Source organism: Ovis aries, chromosome 8 (genome assembly GCF_016772045.2).
Source record: "Ovis aries strain OAR_USU_Benz2616 breed Rambouillet chromosome 8, ARS-UI_Ramb_v3.0, whole genome shotgun sequence".
Taxonomy (NCBI): domain Eukaryota; kingdom Metazoa; phylum Chordata; class Mammalia; order Artiodactyla; family Bovidae; genus Ovis; species Ovis aries.
The window spans coordinates 77,158,738-77,183,682 of NC_056061.1; the positions used below are offsets into that span (position 1 = coordinate 77,158,738).

General features: G+C 38.3%; 1 protein-coding gene across 33 annotated transcripts in view; it reads right to left on the reverse strand.

The window, feature by feature from the left end:
- SYNE1 (spectrin repeat containing nuclear envelope protein 1) overlaps nucleotides 1-24,945 on the reverse strand; it is a 492,315-nt gene that overhangs the window by 249,593 nt on the left and 217,777 nt on the right. For all 33 annotated transcript variants that reach the window (XM_060419830.1, XM_060419826.1, XM_060419828.1 and 30 more), the window contains 13 exons: nucleotides 23,993-24,196; nucleotides 22,935-23,142; nucleotides 22,007-22,119; nucleotides 20,052-20,257; nucleotides 18,900-19,055; nucleotides 14,919-15,210; nucleotides 13,724-13,896; nucleotides 11,106-11,415; nucleotides 9,553-9,717; nucleotides 6,832-7,188; nucleotides 1,541-1,677; nucleotides 1,146-1,323; nucleotides 135-317 (listed from right to left, as the gene is read on the reverse strand). In XM_060419830.1, coding sequence (XP_060275813.1) covers nucleotides 135-317; nucleotides 1,146-1,323; nucleotides 1,541-1,677; nucleotides 6,832-7,188; nucleotides 9,553-9,717; nucleotides 11,106-11,415; nucleotides 13,724-13,896; nucleotides 14,919-15,210; nucleotides 18,900-19,055; nucleotides 20,052-20,257; nucleotides 22,007-22,119; nucleotides 22,935-23,142; nucleotides 23,993-24,196 — 2,682 coding nt within the window. The remainder of the gene's footprint in view (nucleotides 1-134; nucleotides 318-1,145; nucleotides 1,324-1,540; nucleotides 1,678-6,831; nucleotides 7,189-9,552; nucleotides 9,718-11,105; nucleotides 11,416-13,723; nucleotides 13,897-14,918; nucleotides 15,211-18,899; nucleotides 19,056-20,051; nucleotides 20,258-22,006; nucleotides 22,120-22,934; nucleotides 23,143-23,992; nucleotides 24,197-24,945) is intronic.

The window sequence follows — 24,945 nt, forward strand, 5'->3', positions numbered from 1 at the left end:
GTCATATTCAGAGAGGGATGACCAAAATCTCTGACAAGGATATCTAGATGTACTGGATATAATACACTGGATTTTAACAACAACAACAACAACAAATAACACAGAACGTGTCCACATGGTTGGCTACAGTATACCTCCAGAGCAGATTCCTTTTGGTGGAGATTCGAATGAAAATTTTTCCAATCTTCTTTTGCAGTTGCAATTTTGGCCTGGATGCTACTAGCTTTCTCTTTGGTCAACAGAGTACACAAAAGTTCTCCTTTAGAAAGCATCATGTTTAGCTTGTGCTGTCCATTTTCACTTTCTGAGAAAAATTCCTTAAAGAAGAGATTAGGCATAATAAAAAGCTCTATACATTAAAATACATGAATTTCCTATTTATTTCTCAATAAAATCAAAGAAAAGAAATTAACAATTTTTTGCATATAATTGACTAAGATTCTTTTACCCTGTTTGTACAATAACACTCTTATGCATTAGTGTATTAGGTATGCATTGTATCTAATAATAATCTTATGTAACTGTTACAGGTATTGTGAAAATTAATAAGAAAATCTGCCTAGCAGGCTCAAGCACAATGTTTCTCAAATACAAAGAGCTTTTATTATCTCCTAAATCCCTATTAATATATAAAAATAGCATGCATTTAGATGAATGGACTAGTTTCTTTTCACTTACACATCAATTGTTTCAAGCAGGGATTTACTTGAAATCTGAGTTTCTTACACAAAACTTTAAAAGGATTATAATAAGATCTAGAAGTCAGTGATGCATACTCAGTCACTTAGTCATGTCCGACTCTTTGAGACCCCACAGACAGTAGACCAATAGGCTCCTTTGTCCATGGAATTTTCCAGGCAAGAATACTGAAGTGGGTTGCCAAAAACCTCCTCTAGGGGATCTTCCTGACTCTGGGATTGAACCCGAGTCTCCTGCACTGGCAGGTGGATTCTTTACCTCTGAGTCACCCGGAGCCACTGTTATTACATATTTTCTTTTTTGGCCATATGGTTTGTGAGATTTTGGTTCCCTGACCAGGGACTGAACCCATGCATGTCCCCTGCAGGAGAAGTACAGAGTTCTAACCACTGGACCACTAGAGAATTTTCACCACCATTATTAGAATTAATTGATCACACTATTACCTGTATTTTCTGAAGACTCATTGAAACTTCATTGATATTTTGAGGTATGTCAAAGCACTTAGCAGTTGTGATCTTCGCATTAACCAACCACTGTTGGAAATCCTTGAATGCTCTCAGAAATCTTTGCTGTAAAATCTGTTCTTTATTCTGACAGCCCTTGGATGCTTGCAAACAAAGACTGGAACCATGATTTGCAGCATTTAACAGGAGAAAAAAAGTAATAAAGTAGATCAAAATAATGGTCAAGAAAATCAACAGCCCTTAGTATACACTCACATCATTTGATAATATATTTAAAGATTAATTTATATTATTACTGAACTCACAACTTAAACAAACCTCTGACTTCTTATCTGCATAAAAATATTGTGAATGCCCATAAGGCTTATGCTCACCAGTTATACTCTTTAATCAAGCCAGAAACTTTTCCGCTGTATGTACTCAAGTCTCCGGAAAATCGACAAAGTTCATTCAGTTGAGACTTGAGATTCTCCGTCTGAGGCTCTGCTTTTTGTAGAGCATCCAGTATCTCCTACCAGGAAATAACCAGGCAAAAGAGCAGCTGCTTAAACTGGGCAATTTCCACATCCTCATACTATACACATGTAAATCACATAATAAATTATTAGTGGAGGAAGAACCAACCCAGTAGATTCAGTAACGAGATGAGGCCTATTTTCAGGATTCCCACTGGCAGATGATAGCACTTGGTTATTTTGCATCTTTTTCTAGGAAGAGCTAAGTTCTCAAGTATCCAGCATTGCCAGATAGTCAAATGATCAAGTGGTCAAGTAACTTACAGTGGAATGAGAAAAAGAAAGACAAGAATAGCCTGCTGCTAAGTCACTGCAGTCGTGTCCGACTCTGTGCGACCCCATAGACGGCAGCCCACCAGGTTCCCCCATCCCTGGGATTCTCCAGGCAAGAGTACTGGAGAGGGGTGCCATTTCCTTCTCCAATGCATGAAAGTGAAAAGTGAAAGTGAAGTCGCTCAGTCATATCCGACTCTTAGTGACCCCATGGACTGCAGCCAACCAGGCTCCTCCATCCATAGGCAAGAGTCCTGGAGTGGGGTGCCGTTGCCTTCTCTGAAGAATAGCCTAAATTGTTCAAAAACATTCTGACTAGGCCATTGGAAGATGTGCATGGGTATATACAGTTTAAAGGTGAAAAGAAATCATTCCAAAGCAAAGCAATACTAACTTTGGATTAAAAAATACATGTAGCAACTGAATTTATGTAGTATATATACAGTTAACTTTTACATTAAGAATCTCTTATATTTCAGAGGTCTAATTTAAGTAGTAATTTATTCCTTTCATAGTTTCATTCATCTAGTCATCAAATATCTGCTAAATATCTAGTATGTATCAATCATTTTGCTGGCTTCTGGCACTCTCAAAACAACTAAAGGTATGATTTTTGTACTTAAAGAGCTCACAATTTAATAGATGAGAGAGAGACGTGATTAGTCACAATATTGTGAATCTTAAATCCAAAACAAAGTATTGGGACTTGACAAGGACACCTCTGAAACCACATGGTCTACTGAGTTACACAAGGTGCTTTGCAACAGAGTTTTCTTATAGCATTGTTGCAAGGAACACGTGAGATCTTCCTGGCACATCAATAGCCTAATTAGTAAAGACAGCAGGCTATTTAAGTGGGACTATGTAGATAATATTATCTCCAGGTTAAAAAAAATATTAAGGAGGAAGGGGCAAGAAGATGAGTAACTACTCAAATAGCTGTTGCCGTTACTATTACTGTTCTCAGAGATATTTATCAAGACATGGCCTAGATTTGTAGGAAAACCAGGCCTCTCAACAAAGTAGATCTGTGCTGCATTTCTCATCCTAGAAAATGGCACCACTGTTATCCCACTGATCTGAATCAGAAAACTTCTCACTCCACACAAGATGAATGAGGTCTGATCTATTATAGGTCTTAACTCTTAATCAGCTCTCTTTCCCTCTGCTTCTTGACTCTCAGTGCCCCTATCTACTCTCGAATGGCACAAGGTTCTCTGATTGTGAATCCCGTTCTCCAGTTGTTGCCTGTGTTTTCTCATTCCTCAGTAATTCTGGATCTTGATACTGTTCCTCCACCTCTCTCACCTGGTCAATTTGTAATCAAGACTCAGCTCAAATCAGGGCTTCTCTAAGGATTTTCTGCTCTCTGTCCCACCTCTTAGGGGATTATCTTGAGGACACACAGCACTCATCACCAGCCAGCGTCCGCACTGGTCTTGAACTTCTTGGCTTTTCTACCTAGACCGTGATTCTCAGAGGAGGGATGAAGTTCCCTTGGTTTGAAAATTCTTTTTAGGTTAGTGGCTGGGCTACAGAGGAGTATAAGATGTTTTTATTTATGAAATTCACAAATAATTAGAAAGTTTCTCTCCAAAACTCCAAACACTAGTAACTACTATTTTACATCACATTGAACCTTTTATTTAAGGGAAAATGTTATGAGAACTAAAGAAATTTACCACATACCAAAAAAGTAAAAAGAACCAGAAAAGCTTTTGACTAAAAACTTGTACTAAAAAAAAAAAAAAAAAATCACCTCCCCTGGTGGCTCAGAAGGTAAAGCATCTACCTGCAATGCAGGAGACTTGGGTTCTATCCCCAGGTTGGGAAGATCCCCTGGAAAAGGAAATGGCAACCCACTCCAGTATTCTTGCCTGGAAAATTCCATGGACAGAGGAGCCTTGTAGGCTACAGTCCATAGGGTCACAAAGAGTCAGACATGACTGAGCAACTTGACTACACTAAACAAATTAAAGCATTTTGGCAGTCTTTCATCTTATAACTATCAGGTTGTATAATTCTGTTTCAGTTAAGTCCTAAAATGTATTTTTTCCCCCTTAGAGGTTCTATAGGTTAATAAAATTGTTAAATCTCTAAGGTTAATAACCTTAGAAATTAAAAAAAATATGAGTTTTGCAAACATAGTGAATAAGATACTTTGCAACATGATTTAACATAGTTTATAGATGATGATCCATTTTTATTTTTTAAAGATTTCTTGACTCTCATCATTTAATTGTGGAATAAACACTTGTGGAATTTTATGTCTATTACTGTGATTTTCAACAATGACAATCCCCACCTCCAACAAACAGCAAAACAATGTCAAAGAACCTTGGCAAATCCATTATTTTGTAAAATGTCCTATGCATCCATTGTCATGGAAGTATTATCATTATTTTTTAAAATTAAAAGCTTTTCCTAGCTTTTAAGGTGTACAATGTGTTGATAAGGTACATTTATATATTGTAAATGATCATCACTAGATCATTAGCTCACACCTCCATCCCATCACATAATTACCATTTCCTTTTTTGTGCGTGGTGAGAAAATTTATTATGTTTTTATCTTTTATTTTTTCCTGGTTTTATTGGGATATAATTGACATACAGCACTGTTTAAGTTTAAGGTGTACAGCATAATGTTATCTGTGTTAAGATTAAAATATCATTATTAAAAATAAAAGGAACTCTGAATATTGGGAGGTGATGTAGTATTATCATCTAAAGTATGAACTTTGGAGCCAAATCTGGAAGTAGAGCTAAGCAAAGGGCTGGCAACTTTGAATTACCAGCACAAATAATAATCTATATTCTTTTCTTGAGATTCCAAGGAATGTTAACATTGTTTTAACATTAGTATAAATGTGCCAAACCTGTCCTCTTTTAAATAGAAAATTAAAAAGGCCACTCTCAGGTAAAATCCATGGAGAAATGTTATCTTAGTTTACCATGCAGTTGTCTACCAAAAATAGAAGAGGAGAGTCTTAACTTTTGCTCTTGAATTTAAGTCAAGGTACTATATACAAGTTATGTAAAATCAGTATGGAAATTCAAGGTTGTTTTTCTTGCTCAGTGATTTTGAATAAATTAAGCAGTTCCAGTATGTTTTTTTTTTTTCTTAATTTTCTGAATTACATTCCTATGACCACCTAAGGCATACCTCTATGTATTGGCTACTACAGTATTTCGAAAAGTGATTGGGATATTTCTTTAAATTATGTACAACCCAAAATGTCGGTGTTTTGCATGGTCACAAGTGCAGCATTCCTTAATTATTTCTGTTATTTGTCACAAGTGTTACTTAAAGAACAAAGTATCTATTGCATGAAGACATTATGACCTTTATCTCTTTGTTTAAACAAACTTCAAGGTAACTGGACTTCTAAAGCAAAAGAAAAAAAACAGTTCATATTCTCTTTACATTATCATGTGCATTTTTTTATAGGTTTCACTGATTACTTTCATTAGTAGTATGAATAAAAATGATAGCTCAAAACTAATTCAATCTAAATATAACCAAATCTTTCTTTAAAAAAAATTCATCATATTAATGGAAGAGAAAGAAAAGGAAACACAAAAGAACTAAAGCATAATAATTCATTTTTTTATATCAGAGTGAATAATATCGACCACATGGGACAGTTACTGACTTTCTTCTCCTTGTTTTACAGAACTACTTTCTGTGCTTTATTCTAGAGCTTAAGCCTAAAGGATAGGAAACGCGAGAAAACAAGCAAAAATCCTAGAAACATTATAAATTAAATAGTATAAGAGATGATTATGAAGTTTTATTTTGTGAAGAGATGATTATGAAGTGAATAATATTGACCACATGGGACAATTACTGACTTCCTTCTCCTTGTTTTACAGAACTACTTTCTGTGCTTTATTCTAGAGCTTAAGCCTAAAGGATAGGAAACGCGAGAAAACAAGCAAAAATCCTAGAAACATTATAAATTAAATAGTATAAGAGATGATTATAAAGTTTTATTTTATTTTGTGGGTGTTATATTTGTTTCAGATACTTGACTTGAGACAGTGTTGGAAATACTGCAAGACTTTCTTACTAGCTGGAGATATTTTGAAATGAATAACATAAATAGAAACAGGGAAGTTTACTAAACTTCCTTTTAAGGACATCTATGATTCACAGCACTCTAAAACTGCACATATCGAAAGGTTTTCTGAGATATTATTTAACAGTAAAAGAATGAAAGATTTCAAGCTTCTGCCCATTATTCACTCTTCCTTTTATGCTTTCCTTCCTCACATTCTGAAAGGGCGGCTATTAAAAAAAAAAAGTTCACAAGGCAACTGGCGAGCATGACTAGGAGTTCTGTTAACGGATTAATTCAAACACAGCTGTCAAATCCACACACAGGAGAGCTAATCAGGGTGAAAACTATTAGTTGTGCTTTAGGAGATTACCAAACATTTCTTTCAAAGCTATGAATTCAATCATTTAATTGTTGGAAATAATTCCCTGGCAGGAAAACAGCTCTGACTCTCTGTCTATTTATGCCTGTACCCACAGGCCACTGTTTTCAGACTGAATAGCTGAAAACAACATTACAAACTCTTACATCATAAGAATGAAAGTAAAATATTCCCACTATCAGTAAACGCTTCATACGGTAAAATGAAAGAAAACCTCTTTCTCCCTTATGTCTGTATTTTTACAGTACTTTGACTTATGAAAAAAGGAAATGGAGCAGCTTTACAAATATAATTAGATTAATACTTACTTTTCCAAGTATGAATGTTGCATGTTTTTAGTTAGCAAGGAATTTTTTGTTGTTGTTGTTTAGCAATAAAGAAAGGCAAACAAACATTTTAGCATAATCCCCCAGCAGACACAGGAAGCCAACTTACCCTGCCCTTCTGCCAGCATTCCACCAGCTCCTTATCTGTGTTCTTGCCTTCCAGGAGGGCTAACTGCTGAGTCCAGCTTGTCAGGAGGGCACTAAACTGTTCAAGGGCCTGCTCCAGCTGAGCCACTTGGCCTGAGAACTCCTGCTCCGAAAGGGCCATTTGGCTAACCAGGTTCTCCAAGCTGGTCTGCGTTTGGAAAACGCTGTCTTCCCACTGCTTCCAGTCCGCACGCAGGGCCTGCATCTCCGTGTGCAAGAGCTCACAGCCACTGGCAGTCGTGTTCTGTTTCACGGCAGGGGCCAGAGACTCCACTCTGCTTAGGCGGCTTGCACCAATCTCTCTGGAATCCATCAGCTCCTGTAATGGAACATCACCATGGCAACCGAGGAGGCTCTGAGTCACTTGGCCTGCAAGTTTCCAAATGTGTACAGAGGGGGACCCTGTCCTGCTAGGAAGTTTTAGCAAGTGTGCCACAAGGAACCGGATTCAATTCATCCGCCCCCTCCTAAGTTATTATAGTAGAGAATTAGCATTGTGAGTTTCAAGGTCTGTTGCGAAGTAAATTGAGGAATCTGCAACATCCTGAAACAGACTAAAGGGGAACCCTGAAATCCAGCGTTGTTAGAATATGTGAAACTATTTTGATAGTCATTTGAATGTTTACCTGTGGTGTATTGCTCCTATAAAGGTGTGAATCTTATTTTTTCCTAAGTTGACATCAAGACAAGTGAACAAGGATTGTGGCAGAACTGTCCTCTGCTCTTGTCTCTACCCCATTTCCATCTTCTTCCCCGAGGTGGTGGCTTAAACGACACTTCTCTTCCACTAGGAATCAAGCTAACCCATCACAACAAAAGAATAAGCCCTCCTCAATTTCAAATACCTCAATATGTTAATATTTTCATATGACATATTTTAAGTATGAAATAGTTCAGTGTGCAGGCTTCCCTGATAGCTCAGTTGGTAAAGAATCTGCCTGCAATCCAGAAGACGTTGGTTAGATCCCTGGGTTGGGAAGATCCCCTGGAGAAGGAAACAGCTACCCACTCCAGTTTTCTGGCCTGGAGATTTCCATGAACTGCATAGTCCATGGGGTCCCAAAGAAATGGACACAGCTGAGTGACTTTCACTTTTACTTTCACTTTCAGCATGTTAACTACATATTTTTTATAGTAACTAAAATAAGTCATTCACAGACATACTTAAGCTGAAAGCTCAAAACAACCTTTATACAGCATTCATTTATTACTATTCTTCTTACTTTTGAGAACCTCACTAGAAATTCAACAATTTAACTGCAACTTTTAGGCTTAAAGCACACAAATACCCTAAAAGATAACAAGATAAACTTATGTATTGCTAATTAGGTAAAATAGTGGTATTTCTTGCTAAGAATAGATTTCTCTACAGAATCTATTCTGATGTTTATATATTTATGTATCCATTATTTTTGTTAATTTTAATACAAATTTATGACTTAGCTCCTGGACTGCTAAAATACTTTAGGCACATGATCTAATTTAGTCCTCAAAATGACTCTTTGAGGCAGGTACTATTGTTACTCTGATTTTTACCGATGAAGAGAGAGGTTGAGGCTTGAGGACATCAAGTAACTTGCCCTAAGAAAAGCAGTAGGGATAAGATGTAGCATTAAGGTCCGATTCTAGAGCCTGAACTTGTGAGCTAGGGTTACATTTGCTGTATGATTTTATAAGCATCAGTTTGTGCATCCTCATTCCTTCCCACACTTCAGGTTCCTTGAAGGTTGTACAACCTTCATTGAATAAATGGATAGAAGTGAGTGAATGGAGGAACAAATCAAAATATTAGTGAAGAATATAGCAAAGCGTTTTATGGAATCACACAGGTAATAAGAATTTTAGAAGTGGCTTTCTGTGGTTATCTCATTTAAAACCTGTGCAGTCGTAGTAAGATTTAGATAAGATAATGCTTTCTGAACATTTAAGAGTAAACTTTCAAAATGTAGTTATTGTCACTATCGTCAAAGAGTATGTTTATGTTCTGATTTTCAGGTATCAGAATACAATCCCAGTCTTCTATTCCTGACCCCATTTATACTATGTATTCCAACATTTCCTCATGTACAACTGAACAATTGAAAATATCACCATTTCCTGGTTCTCAGATTAAAATCTATTACTTCCACAGACAGGAAATTAATGCAATTTAATATTCAAGTAAATAGAAATATACTTGTTCCAGCTCCCTCAGATATGTGAACTTCTTTTTTTTTAAAAGTAGACCTTATAAGCAGGAACCTATTTTAATGCTCTTAAAATGACTGTTTTCTACTATGTTGTCATACTGTTGGCTAAGAAAACAGAATAAAACAAGTGAATTATTCAAATACTTCTAACCGAGTTACTTTATAAACTTTTCTTCCACTGTGCTAGAAAATAGTATCTCATTTTGTCAGCCTAATCTGGTGCATATTTCGTAGGCCTTGATGCTACAATAATAAGCACATTTGCGCACAGAAGCATCCATGGACAGTGGTCCATTTTCCTTGCAAGTGTACCATGTTTTGAATTTCCTTTTTCCTCCTACTTATATTTTTGATTCATGAGGTACAAGGTAATAAATGCCAACTAATAGAAAACAGGACGAAAATATTTTAAATAAACTTATCCACAGAATCTTCATCACAGGAATGTGATACCCAAGAACCAACGCAGTTATACCATCCGTCTGTTTTCTGACCTTAATTTTAGATAATTTTTTCTGGGTGGCTGGTGAATCTCCTGACATATCTGACCACCGATGAAGTTCTTCCTTTGCTGAATGGAGCCAATCCGTGAATTCTTGGACTGCGTCTAAATACACTAGATGGTCTTTCACAATCTCTTCTACTTTCCTCATTTTCTCCTGGTAGAGAAAGAAGAGTACTTTAACAGTAATCATTATTCAGAATCTGAAATCAGACAAGGCAGCAGGTGTCTTAATGATCTTAAAAGATTTTTTTCTTATTTTTGAATTTTCTCTATGTCTAATATCTCAAAATGAAAAAAAATCGAATCTTAATTAGACTGAAAGACTGTGAAGAAGCAATCATTTTCCTTTAAGTTTTCCTTGGTCTAGCTTAGAATAAAAACCTATGCTTAATGAATGTTGACTAACATCCCTCACTAATAATCCACTTAATTATTACTATTATTATCACTGTTCTTATTGTTCAATAAATTATTTGTGTTGCCTATGGGTACAGTATTCTGCTCAGCACTTAAAATAAATTTGCTCATTTAATCCTCATAACAGCTATGTGATATAGATAATATTATTTAACTATATTATGAGAAAAGACCTTTAGAGGTTACAGAGGTTAAGTAACATGCCCAAAGTCATACATCCGAAAAAGCGTCAAAGCCAGAATTCAAATTTGTAGGTCTTTGTAACTGAAGTCATAGCTCTTAATCATTACCAAAATAAAAATTAAGATAAACTAACACATATTTTAAAAACTGTAGTACTAATAATACAAAGATTTCCCCAAAGGAAGCAAGAGAGGGAAAAAATCTTCTTCCTTACTTTCTTTAACATTCTCACATACATGCAAAAGAAAAGTCATGGAGGAAAGTAATGATTCAGAGATAGAACTGAGAGAAAATCTTCATATTACACGAAGGAGCCAATTTCTTGGAGAACAGAAAAATGAATGTTTTACTAAAATGAGAAATAGAATACTTGGTACATGACTGAAATCTGGGAGGTGAATAGACTTGCACCTAACATAACAAATATAAGTGGCAGCAAAAGCAAAAGAACTCTAAACTGACAACTGAGCCTCAGACAGTCTTACAAAGAAAAGAAATGGGTTGATTAACGTTCTGAGTGGAGCTGGATGAAAAACAAAGAATAAAAAATCATCCCAAAATTGCATAGAGAGAAAAATTCATGGGCATCCATTGGTGAGAAATGACCCTTTATGTAAGATATCTGTTCACTACAGATATAGTTTCATGTTTTATTTCTATTTTTAAAATTTTTAATTGGAGAATAATTGCTTTACAATGTTATGTTGGTTTCTGCTGTACAACAAAGCGAATAAGCTGTATATATACGTGTGTATATATACATATACATAATGTGTAGATATACACATAATGTATATATAATATATATATTATGTATATATTATATATATATCCCCTCCCTCTTCAGCCTCCCTCAACCTCCACACCAATTCCCCTAAACTTTAACCTACAGTGTATTCTTTACTGAACCTTGACGTGTTTCCTTTGCTATAAGGCACTAACCTTGGAAACGGTCAGTATGTCATTAAACTGTGTTTTCAGCTCCTCTTGAGCCGTATCCGTGAAAGCCTCATCCTCAGTCTTCTGGTAGAGCTCCCTGGCCTTTGCTGTGAGTCGCTGCAGGGCTCCGGCGTGGTCTTCTGCCTCTGATACAATGGACTGAAAGTGATCCAGGAGGGAAAACTTCTCTTTCAGACCAGGCTGTAGTTGCAAGGGATGTTCTACTTTTTGATCCACCGATTCCATCCACTGCTCCAACTGGTTTTTCCACTCTAGATAGTCATTCCACTGGCTAATCACAGATTCTAAAGTGCTAGAATCAATGTCACATATTACAAAAGTAAGTTATCGTCACATCTCTACTAAAAACCAACCATGAGGGCACTGCACCTATGTAAGCTCTTTTACTGAATGGTATGGTAAGTGATGAAAACACTGTTTTCAAGTGAAGGGAAAACATTACTCTTCTGACCTACAACACAGCTTCTTCCAAATAAAAATAAATTTATGCCAAAAATTGAAGATGTCTTAGTCGCATATGCATCTGGAGATTTGTCTTCCAAATGCTAATTGCCCTAAATGAATAGACACATATGCATGTTACATTGTCAAAATATCAGCCCGGGAGCACCAGTTAAATTTTATTTAATATACATTAATTCTGTATTTTCTTGGATTTGGTTTATCCTATTAAAGATGATGGAATACAAAATGTAAAGTATTCTTTTGGGTAAATGACATAATTAGATTGATTTTTTCACTTGCAGATATAATGTATAATGTTTAGTGCTTCTGTGTTGAATGTGTGAAGGGATGAAGGCTCAATGTGCTAATAATATTAGAAATACAGTCACGTAAGTTAACAGTCAAGTCAAAACCTCTCCCGATAGTCAACTAAAAGGCTTTCTAAACTGGCATTTTTAAAATACCTCCAACATTTAGCTTTACAAACTATTCTAACTCATCTTCAGTGACCCCTCCCACTGTCCCTTGCATATAATTCTATGATCCTGAAGTTATTATATCTGTGGTGCATGTACTTCTAAATTGTTTCTTTTGCTCAAATTTTCCCCTTTGCACCAATATATACCTCATCATATATGCCTTAAAGCCCTATTCTTTCTGCAAATAATTTTCTGGAAAGTCCAAATCCATCTCACTTCTCCAGACACCATCCAAGCCCTACTCTCTTCCACAGTCCACAGCATCTTAGGAACACAATCTGAGTCAGAGGCTTGGTTTTATTTATTTATTTTTCTGAATGTACCCTACCCTAGCTTTTGAGCACTGAGAGAGCAAAAACTACTTTGTTTCATTATTTCAGCACAATAATTTGAGCACTGCTACTGCTCAAAATGCAGTTTCCAAAGTTAATTCCTCGCTGAAAGAGAAGAATCAAGGATTTAAATCCGCTTCCTGTATTTAACATCTTATTCTAACATCCGGAAAATATTCACACATATTGCTATTCACTTTTATGAAGTTGGCCTGTTACCAAGCATTGGGGAGTTTAGTCCATGCCCCAGCAGTCTGATCTATAGAATAATAGAACTATGGAATCTGATTTTTTTTTTTTTCTTTGCTGACCATTATGAGTTGTGATGAAGATTCAAAATCCTGCTGACTCTTTGGAGTTACCACCTACCCTCCATCTTCAAAGGGAACAAAACAAAGCACAACTCCGCAAGTTTTAGCTGTCACCATGGTTCACTGTTTACACTGCAGTGAGTAACTGGAGTGTTATTTTGTTTTGCAATGAGCTCTAATCTTCTGTTCATCTATTTATGAAGATCATTTTGAGCACATACTTCTTCAGCGATTGAACAGTACATATAACCTTTAGAATGTGACTTCTGGAATGTGTGTTAGTATAATACTGACTGAAAGTCATTTGTCCAACCAGCCAGTCAGATTATTCGTAGATCCTCTGAGAAGAGGGAAGAAGATGAAAGTCTTTCAATCATAAATGTAACACAACAACACCACCTTGTGTAACAATTAGAATCTTCTCTATTTTCTCATCAGCGTCTAATGCAATGGGGTTATGTGGTCTGGTTGTTGCTCATGTGAAGGTGTTCACACATAGCAAGACATTGGTTCCCCTGGCCTTACTCTAAATGTCAGGATAGGCCATCACTGGGGTGATCCCATACTCTCCCAACATCTCTACAACCCCACTGTCAGGGATATTACTTCAGTTGAGGAAAACATTTGTATGTAAGCTCAAAAGTTGCCAATGACTTAACTTTCCTTAAAAAGCAAAAAGTTATTAAAGTTGTTTAAGTTATTAAAGACATATTCTTTCTTTGATGAATTTAGAGGAGGTATCTGATTAAGCCCATGTGTGCCAGATTCCATGAGAGATGTTATGGGAGATGTAAATATTACACACACACACACACACACACACACACACACACACACACACAAAGCAAGCAAGCAAACAAAACCAGCCACTGCAGTTACAGAAAATTCAATCAGGCAGAGACAGGCATCCATACAGCTATCTAAAATAACATGCTTGGTGACTCTCTTACAGGATACCTTCAGCACTGCTCCATCATTTTACTAAGTCACTGGGTTTGACTCAGGCAAAGACACACTAAAAATAGGCTCTGTACCTCTGGGCATGGATGGAGGAGCCCATGATGTTACCCCACACGTCTTTAAGGGTCTGCAGCTGAGTCTGGATCATCTTCTGACCCTCCTTGTTGCTACTTCTCAAGGCCTGTTCCCCTTTGCCAATGGCCATGTTCAACTTAACTTCCCCTTCACCTTTCATCAGGAGAATTTCCTGTGAAGGAAGAATGAATAATCATCAGCAGGATTACTAAAACCTTCTGATGTGCTGTTTCCCATGAGAATCAAGCTAAGGCATACCTTACCTTAAAATTAAACAACAATGACAATATCAAACTCTGGACCCTATGGCCCTATAACACCTTACTTAAATATTAGAAGTCCGGGAGTCTGGAAGTCAGAGACAAACTCTGATTTAAGTTCCTGGAAAACTTTGGACCACAGCCTAGAAGTGGAACTTTATTGACTTTTGCATCAGAGTAAAGAGAAGTCATTTTGAAAAGGAAGGCACCCTTGTCCAAAACTTGACAGATCCCTATTTCCATTGCCTGGGTAATATCTGCCTTTCAAAGGAAACTTCACTGACTGCAGGCTGGTCTGTGGCCTCCTCTGTACTTCATTCACGGCCCCTCCATACAGGCTGCACTGAAAGTAACAATTTACAGGTTGATCTCTTCCACTAACTGGGAACTTCTAGAAAGCAAGAACTAATTTTTGTCTCCATATTCTAATCAACTTGCATGGCGCTTGGAGTAAAGTAGCTATTCACAATGTTTGCTAAAAATGTTTACTAATTTTTTTAAATTATTTTAAAGCTATTAGAACAAAAGTATTTCTTGACTGAAGAGAAAAACAATCCCTCCAAATCCTTTTTTTGCCCATTTTCTTCATTTTGCCCACATAATCCTGAGGAGGCTCACTGTTGAACGATGAGGACCTAACTCAAACACCTGCGTGTGTGCATGTGTGTGTGTGAATCACTCAGTCATGTCCGACCCTTTGTGACCCTACAGACTGTAGCCCACCAGGCTCCTCTATCCATAGGATTTCCCAGACAAAACTACTGGAGTGGGTAGCCATTCCCTTCTCCAGGGGATCTTCCCCACCCAGGGGTTAGACCCAGGTCTCTTGCATTGCAGGCAGATTCTTTACCATCTGAGCCACCAGGGACACCCCAAATACCGGTGAGTCTAATCCAGCAGTCTTCGGAAGGCCTCAGGCTGGCGCCCCACGTACCTGCACTTGTAACAGCCGTCTCTCCAAGGCGTCTTTGCTCCCCACGGTGCCCTCTGCACTGGCCAGTCTGTCCTGCATGTCCTTCACCCAGGACCACATGCTCTGCAGCGCCTCCTCCAAGGCCTCGTGCTCCTGCAGGGCCACCTGGCAGCTCCGGAGCTTCTCCTTGGTCATCCGGAGTAAATTCTGATAGCTCGTGAGGAGCTGGGAACACAGGCGGCTTTCTTTCCCAGCACCGTGGCCTTCTTCACTGAGAAGCTGCCCTCTCTGGGACAGCTTGTCCAGAGACTCTCTAAAGAAAACAGCGGGGGAAAAAATGAATTCTGACAGTCAGGAGCACAGGGGAGTGACACATGATTGCTGACACTGGAGCAGCCACCAGACCAGAGCTCACAGCTGACATGCCTTTCAGTAATGGTGCTGGGCCCCCTCAGAGGGCTGGCTACCTGGCTCTCCGTGGTTTATCTGAATGCAGTCACTTCCCATCTAGGGATCTCTTTCAGTCTGTGCTATGCCTGGATCCCAGCCCTCTGTATTGTCAGGGATTCACTTCAGGAAATGGCTCAGGCCTATCTCTCTGGGCTGATCCCTGACTCTTCTTCATTCCTAGTTAATGCTCTAATCATAAACAGCTCCCTGAAATTCCTCAAGCACTCCACCCTGCTGTATACACACAAAGACTCCTCCTTCATAACCACCCTTCAACTTCTGTTCTAAGAGGCCCTTCAAATCCCTTGTGCAGGGCTTACATCCCCAGGAAGCATGATGCTAACTCCCCTTCCGGTGCCCTCTTTCCGTCTTTCTCTCACCTCATACACCCTGCCTGTCTCCATCCACAAGGCTTTTACCTTCTAGAAGCCACGGCGATTACATTCATCTCATATCCCCAGCATCCAGCACAATGTTTGGCAGAGATAAAGTGCCAAAGAAAGCTTCTTTCAAAAGGCCATCTTATGAATACTGTGGGTTTTTTTTGTTGTATCTTGGGAACTCTGCTCATCTTAGTTTGAGGTTATGTTAATTAAGTCAAGGGAAAACTTAATTTTCTATGGCTGGGTTGGCTTTATACTGTTTTACAGATTTCTGAATCAGCATATCTCTCAGGAAATGCCTGGGATATCAGAAGGGAGACTGTAGATGCTATCACACAAGCTGTTGTGAATGTCAGAAAAAGGACAGGAAGCCCATTTCCTACCTTGTCTTTTTCTTTTTCTTGAGCAGCTATTATCTAAACAGAATCCTATGTGCTTCAGTGAGATATATAAGACTTAGATAACATTACCTATACTTTAAAATGCATCTCTTATACTTATAATACTGGGAAAGACTGAAGGTGGGAGAAGAAGGGGACAACAGAGGATGAGATGGTTGAATGGCATCACTGACTCAATTGACACTAGTTTGAGTAAGTTCCTGGAGTTGGTGATGGACAGGGAAGCCTGGCATGCTGCAGTCCATGGGTTGCAAAGAGTCAGACACGACTAAGTGACTGAACTGAACTGATCCTTGTAATATGCATGAAACATGAAGGTAAGATATGAAGATGGTTTAAACAATGACTTTAGTTAAATAATAATTCAAAAGGACAGATATCACATGTTACCAAATAGGCAATAAAAATCAGTGATTTTTAAGTCTGAGGTTCTTTTTAAAAATACAGGACATTCCCCCAAGATATGCAAAGTACTTGCAGAATATTATGATGAAAAAAAAAAAATCCAAAGGACTGGGAAGAGCAAGTGGCCAGCAAGTGAAAGGAGTCAGGTGACTCAGTTGGAGAAGCTGGGATACCAGCAGAGCACATTAGGATTGTCTAGAGAAGCTGCCAGGTGGAAAGAAGATGGGAGCAAATATATCTAAATTCCCAGCATCTGGTCCTGGAATATCAGAGTAACAGCTCAAGAATAATATCAAACGTTTAAAAGGAGGAGAGAAATAGGTCTGGCCATGTTATATTGTACCTAGACAAGAGTCAAGATTTTAAAAGTAAATAAAAAGCTATGTAATTTTAAGAAAGCTTTATGGTTAGAATAATGCTACTATTCTATTAATTTAGCAAATATTTCCTATTGTTGGCACTATACTAGGGATCATAAAGACCTGATGGTCCATGACCTTGAGAAATTCACCATTGGGTTGGGGTGAGTTTCAATTTATAATTGAATCACTATTGGGTTCAATTTATAAAAAACTGAAATTGAGCAGGACTCTGTGGTGCCTTCCCTTCTGTGTCCCTTGTCTCTTGTTTGTAGAAAAGCTGTAGTCTCCCAGGTCTCCCTGAGTCACAAAAGAGCAGGCTCAAGCAGTTAATAGTTAGGACAACACAGTCACAGAATCTTTAGCTTCTCCCTGAAGGATATAAATAACAAATCTGATTCACATTCTTGAGTTGTTTTGCAGCCACTAAAATGGCCACCAGAGGGAAAAAGCTAACTGCCCGGTAGCTCAGCTGTTAAAGAATCTGCCTGAAACACAGGAGACCCCAGTTCGCTTCCTGGGCTGGGAAGTTGCCCTGGCAAGGGAATAGGCTACCCACTCCAGTATTCCTGGGCCTCCCTGGTGGCTAAGATGGAAAGAATCCTCCTGCAGTGCAGGAAACCGGGGTTTGATCTCTGCATTGGGAAGATTCCCTGGAGAAGGAGATGGCAACCCACCCAGTATTCCTGCCTAGAGAATCCCAATGGACAGAGGAGCCTGGTGGGCTACAGTCCATGGGGTCACAGAGTTGCACACTACCGAGCGACTAAGCACAGCACATGATGGCCGGACTGTAGTCGTGACATAGACGCTCTGTCTTGAGCAGTACTGAGTATGTGGCTTGCACAACTCCAGGAACTGACTTCAAGGTACTGGTAACAAGCTGATCTTAGAACTGAAGATTGATTAACTGTGCTTAAAGCAATCAAGATGATGCTGACCAGACCACTAAACGACCAGTTTCAAGATGATTCTCAAAGCTAACTGCTCTGTTCTGCTGGTGGTCTCTGCCTGCCCACCCTTCAAGTTTTCCTTTAAAATCTGCTCTCTGATCAGCAGTGGGGATTGGTTCTTTGGGACATGAGTCCACCTTCTTGCCAGAATTTCCAGCTGCCTCAATAAAGCCATCTTTCCTTTTATTTAACACTTGTCTCTCACTCTTAGAGTCTTGAGTATGAGCAGCTTAGCCTGAATTCAGTAACAAAATCAACAACTTGTTTCACAGAGGTAGGACCAAAGGTTCACAGAGGTAGGACCAAAACAACGGTGAGACAGAGTTTTGGGCCAAGCTTCCCTCCCTTAGTGACAAGTGTTCTATCTTCCAGTGCAACAATTTCAATGAAGCAACTGAAAATGCCAGCGGTGTCATGTGAATTGAGGGAGCAAAGCCATGAAAGTGAAGTCCGAAGCACAGGCCAGAGAACTGCCTGAGAAGGAGCCGGAAACATCTGCTCAGTTGACAAGCAATGGGAAGCCAAATACTGCAATGAAGAAAGTGAATCTCTAGGGCAGTCAGACTTCATGACAATACCTTTTGCTTTACTAACAATATTATCAGCATATGGTGGATTGGAAATAATCCTGGAGGCTGAAGTGTGTGAAAAATATATGGAAATATATTGTTATTTTGTAAATGAAGGATATTTTAATAATCTCCTTATATCCTTATAATAACCTCTGGGAGGAAAATATATTTATTATTATTCTCCATGTTTAAAAGATAATATCAAGATATACAGGAAATGAATGGACTGTCCAATTCGTTGAACAAAGGGAGATATAACTGCAATGGAGGTCAGCTCTTTATCTCCAACCCAATACTCTCTCCAGATCACTCCACTGCCATGGAAACACTATACAATCATTTGTGTGCTAGATATAGAAACATAACCACCCCAACTAACCATCTCACCAGCCAACGAGCAACCCGAATAACCAACCAACCAACCAGACAAACAAGCATTTGCTAGTAAGAAAAGCTTCTATTCCACTTCTGCATCCTACCTTGCAGCCAATAGTTCTCCCAGAAACATTTCAATTTTATGGACTTCATTTTTCTTCTCAGGGATGTGTTGCTTACTCTCTCCTAAGTTTTCTGTACTTAATCTTCCTTCCATTTCATGGATCCATAAGTTCAGTTTTCTGTGCTGATCTTCAAAGCTAAAGAAAAGAACAAAACACGTTAGAGAAATTTTTATATGTTCACTATAATAAATGAATTATAATATTGAGGTCAACAATGTCTGTGGCAATTAAGATCTCATCGATTTTCAAGTAGAGTAGAAAATTTGACAATAATCCCATTCAAATAATCACTTATTTCAGTAGTAAAATGACAAATTCTGGACACTTTTCTTGAGATCCAAGCAGAAAAAGAAGCATTCTATCTTGATAATTATAGCTCGTAATTAAGATTACATTTCCATGCCTGTGTGCACTTAACTTTGCATCTTACTACAAAGACCCTGAATTGGGGCCAGTGGAAAAATGGGGCAGTGGAAGCCCTTAGAAAGGGAAGGAAAGTCATCTCTGGGTCTTTGTATCTTATGGGGATTTGAATATGGCACAAGACTCTAGGGTTCTCAAGTTTTAAAAAACAATGTAAATTCTCTAAGAAACCTTGACCAAAGTCAGGCAAATACCTCCAACCAAAAAAAGGCATTTTGATTATACTGACATCTTTCCTTTCTTAGCAACAGAATATTTTTTCTAATTTTTTATCCAGCCCTGTTGATACAGCTTCCTGATTGGAATCTTGACTCAGAGAAATATAATAAGTGTTTTCTGCCATAATTCCAACCTCACTGAAGTAGACACAGTGAGGAAAGGACTTGGATATTGAAAAATTGAGGTGTCAAAATTCTAATATCTAGAGTTATTGCCAAACAGACAAAAAGTACATACGTTTACATCATTCAAAATTATTAGTGAATGTAATTCTTTTCTTTTTCTCTATAGAAAATAAAGCCAAATGATACCATCAGAATTTGATCAATCAGTTATTGTCCTAGTATGAACATGTACTTAAAGTCAAAACATTATAATTTAAACTCACAATTTAAGATATTTTTTGTTTATTCCCAATGGCTCTTTACTTCAAATCACTGAAGAAATAGTCCGCGCATGATGAAATCTATACCTGTTGAAAAAACTTACCTCCCAAGTTCCAAAGCACAGTCTTGTAGAGCCTGCTTGTCTTTAAGGCACTGTTTCAGAAATGCTTGAAACTCTTCATTAGCTTTTGTAACTTGTTCCTGAATGCTACTGACAATTTGTTTAGATAAATGTGCATACAAAGTTTGTCCTTCTCGGGTCACCGCATCAAGCTTGCTCTGTCCATCACTGACCGAGTCCAGAATGTTCTGTTTCATGAAACAAAGGTAACACGAAGCATTTGCTATTATTCAAAGATCCTACTGCATAAGAGGATTAATTACAACTCTGACCTGAGAAAGTAAAGCAAGAGAAGAAAAACAGCCTGAAGGAAGAAGGCTTTTAATAAGCTTCAATGAGAATGATGTATACAATTGGATACAGTCAAGACTGAGAATGGAGGATGGTGCCAGCCAGTCACTGGGACCGCTGAGGACCAACTGCAAGCAACATCGAGCTGGAAAGAAGGATGTTCTCATCAAGGTCTGTTCTCAGTCCCTCTCCATTCTCATCATCTCAATCTGGTCCAGCCTCCACTTTTTCAAATGGTTAATGTGACATCTTTCAATTGGTTAATTGTCTCCACCCTGCCTCCTTGTCTGACCCACACTGCACACAAAATCCTGTGTTCAGATTCCTTCTTTTCTTGGTATGCACCTCTTCCTTGGAAGATCATATACATGGGCATGGCTTCAACTGAGCAAAAGAAGTCCAGAACCGCTATGCTGGTCTTGCCTCCACCTGAGCTTCACAGAGGCATTTGTGACTGTCACTCAGACTTTGCTTCATGGAGATCCTCTGCATTTCAAGCTTTAAAGAGCCCAGCTCCACATCTGAATTCACCATGCCTCCAGCAAAACCAGCTTCCTGTATTATAATGATCTTCCTCCCTGGCTGCTAATGAGTTATCTGCATAATTGCCATCACATCACCCATTAAGCCACAAAATCCTTATATTCCTCATTAATATTGTCCCCCATTAATTTGTAGAAAATATTTTGATAATACTTAACACAGTGCTTTGCTCAGATTAACCATTTGAAAAACTTGGCCAAAACTTAACTTGAACTTAGGCTCCTGACAATCATTCTTAATGTTGCTGCACAGTGGCCCTCCCTTATCGAAATTTATACAGTTTTCATTGTCTGTCACACCTTTAAAACCTACAATATATATTGCTTTTACTTGAATATATCCTAGCTCCAAATTCAGATGCTAGGTTATTAAAAAAACACAAGCCATGTCTTCTGTTTAAAACCTCTTCATGACAATGATATAAAGTAGATACAATTATTTATGCTTTTACTGCCATAAAAACTAAAATTAGGTTTAGTTCTGAGTGATTGCCAAAGAATGAGTAATAGACTAAAAAAGAGAGGAATGGGATCTAGAAATTATGAAATTTTAACTTTTTTAAAAATGTATATATTTCAATATTTATATATTTTCAAGGGGTAATTGCTTTACAATATTGGTTTGATTTCTGCCTTACATCAACATGAATGAAATTCTAACATTTTTATCAACTTACTTTTCATACTTCCTATCTCTTTCTGACCCAAGAAATCTAATTCTGTTAGGGAAGAAGAAAAGTTAGAAGAAAATAAGGTTTGGGGAAATAGATGATTTAGGTCTGACCTGAAGTCACTTGAAGGCAACTTAGGAAAAAGTAGTGATGGCAGCCCACTTCAGTTCTCTTGCCTGGAAAATCCCATGGACGGAGGAGCCTGGTAGGCTGCAGTCCATGGAGTTGCTAAGAGTCGGGCACAACTGAGCAACTTCACTTTCACTTTTCACTTTCATGCATTGGGAGAAGGAAATGGCAACCCACTCCAATGTTCTTGCCTGGAGAATCCCAGGGATGGGGGAGCCTGGTGGGCTGCCATCTATGGGGTTACGCAGAGTCAGACACGACTGAAGCGACTTAGCAGCAGCAGCAGCAGCACCAGCTTGCATACCTGAAGATCATGGAGCTTTGCCTCCAGAACCTTGCTGTCCCCAGTTCTATCTGATGATTCCTTTGCTGCTGCCTTTATTCCAGAAAACCATTCTTGGAATTCCTGCATAGACTCTATGGAAAGTAACAAAAATAAGGAACACATAGAAAACATTGAAAGAGCTTCCAGGATGACCATAATGAATTAATTCTGGTGATCAGCCCATTACATCCTGCCTTACAATATGTTCCAGAAAGAAAACTGTACTAATAATAGTATAGAATATCATACAGTAAGACCTACAACCATGATTTCTCATGGTAGAACTGAGAAATTATCTCAGATGTAAGACTGAAAAGAAATTTGTATTCCTGACATATTTGATTTCCCACTGTGTTTTTTTTTTTTTGTCTTGGTGAAGAAAGATAATTGCTTGACTATGTAAGAGTGAGCAATGCTCTTGAGGTGTTAAAGCCATTTCTATGGCAAAGGGAGGAACCATCTCCCCTGCCCACCATGCTGACTTAAAGCGTCACACATTGACACCAAGGCAGAGACACAGCAGTGCTGGAGGCCGAGTTAGGACATAAATGACCAACAGTTCCCTGAATTACATGCCTGCTGTTTTATAGGCTCTCCTAATATCCAAGTTTATTGTGTCATTTCCTCATAGCAGTGGGAGTCATTTTCCACACAAAGGAGCTCTACTTGGAAAATCCGCATTAAGTTCAGATTCATCAAGATGGCGGATTCCTACTTAGGGAGAAAGAAGAAGAATCCTGCCAACAGTGAGAGCCCAACCACAATAATTTTATTGCTCAAATCTCAACGCAGACACAAATTTAAAATGCTACTCTTGTGGAAAGTTTTCTGGCCGTTTCTAGGCAGCGTTTGGTTTGGACTATGTCTTGTAAACAAACTACTCATGCTAAGGCCTGTCGGAACTCACCATTGAAGTGTTTTTCCAGAGAATCCTGAAGGCTGGCCTGTGTCTTGGAGCAGGACTGGCTCACAGCCTCATGTCTCTTTATCAGCCCCGTCATCGCACTGCCCAGGCTCCCCAGCTCCACTGAATGGTACTTGCGGCACAAGCTATTGAGATTTTCCTGGGTCGTACTGATGTTGCTTTGCTGACTCTGAAGTTCTTTTTGTATGTCCTAAGAATAAAAGTATGCCATGAAGGATATTCATTACATTCAAGAGAAATATCTCATCTACCACACTCTGGAATGTTTTTTGGAAAGTGACGTTGTTGAAATCCACTCAATAATATATACAATTTTGTCTACACCTGTAAACAGCTGTTGAGAGATAGGTAGGACTTGGGTTATAGTCTAGGATTTAAAACAAACTGAAAAGATCTTCTGTGGATTCCAGCCCAGAATCTTGGGTTTAGTTAATTGATTAGAAACTATTAATAGAGTCAGCCTCCTGCATTCACATTTTCCCCTGGGTTACGTGGCCTTTGTTTTAGGATCACAGGCCACACCAAAAGCACCAGTAGCAAAATTTAGAAGTATATGTCCTTAGTCTCAAGAACAGTAAGAAAATATGCTAAAAGAGCACAAACTACATATATCGTTTTCCCAACCATTTTAAAAACGTAGATCCTTCTCAGTATGAAAGCAGTCATGCTGACCGATAAAAATAATTCAGTGATGAAGAACTATTAGGCATTCAAGTTTGAAAACTTGTAGAAATTCAAACAGTTCTTCTATAGGCTCCCACCTTTTTACTGAAAAATATGTATTATATATTAACAAGTATTTTTGAGCAGGCCCTATAGCAATGCATGCTTTCCATTTTTAGAGCATTCGTGTTTAGTTTCTGACCACCTGCATTCAATTCTCCATCTGTTACTTTGCTGTCTCCTATATCATGAATTAGTTGGTTTGCTGCTAATATGGGTAACAGAACAGAGGTTACATTTTTATTACCGTCACTGAAAAGCAGGAGAATTAATATTACTATTGAAAGGTAAAGGCTTAGTAATAGTTTATGACTTACCTTCACTTTTTTCAACGCTTCACAAGTCTCAGTTTGGGCACAGTTCATCAGTGATTCTTCTAATTTTGTCAGCCAGGTTGCCGTGTCATTAATAAACTTCTCCACTTGTGCACTCTGAGTAGTGAACTCTTTCAAGGTTCCTTTTGCTTCTTCAGTAATTTCTTTGGCATGCTCCAGTTTCTGCCTTAAGTCAGCTTCTATAAACTAAAACATAAAGTGAGATTTCATTAAAATCTGTAAAGACCAGAGCCCTTGTTCAGTAGGGATTCCGTTCATGTGCAGCTTAACAGTAAAAATCAGAGAAGCCTCACCAAGGATGCTAATTCAACTTTTTTAAGAGGAAAATCAGTGGTTTCAAGTTGCCAAATATCTTGAGTAATGGGGAAATGGAAAGAGTGAGGATTATAGTTAATACTGGGTTTTTAAAGTGGAAGTTTTGACTGAGATTCCAGGAAATCCACAAGATCTCATTTCAAAACAGAACTAGACCTACACAGAGTTACCAAGTTGGCGACTGAAAACCTGCTCTTCATTCTCCCAGGGAAACACATATTTTTCACCCTGAGGTAGCTACTACTTTGAACAAACACCACTTTGGGATTCTATCATGAAACAATGTCATTTTTGTCTCCCGTTTAAAATATTCACTGAAGTTAATTCTTCTCTCCTCCCCAGATGACTGATTTTGGGAAGCCCTGGACTTTCCCACACATAACAATAAAAGGATTTATAATCCTGGTCAACTGCAAAGCGGTTTCAACTCCACACTGAGAACATCCAGGCTGATTTAATAATCAAAACTTTGAAGGTAAACTTAGAGATTCTTTTTCTTATCCTCTGCTCAGACCTGCTGCAAACATGAAGCCTCCAGAGGAAAAAGGGGCCAAGTGCCTTTTTTTCACCTTTCTTCCTACTCCCCCACTTTCAACAGCCTTTGACACCTGCAGGCTTGG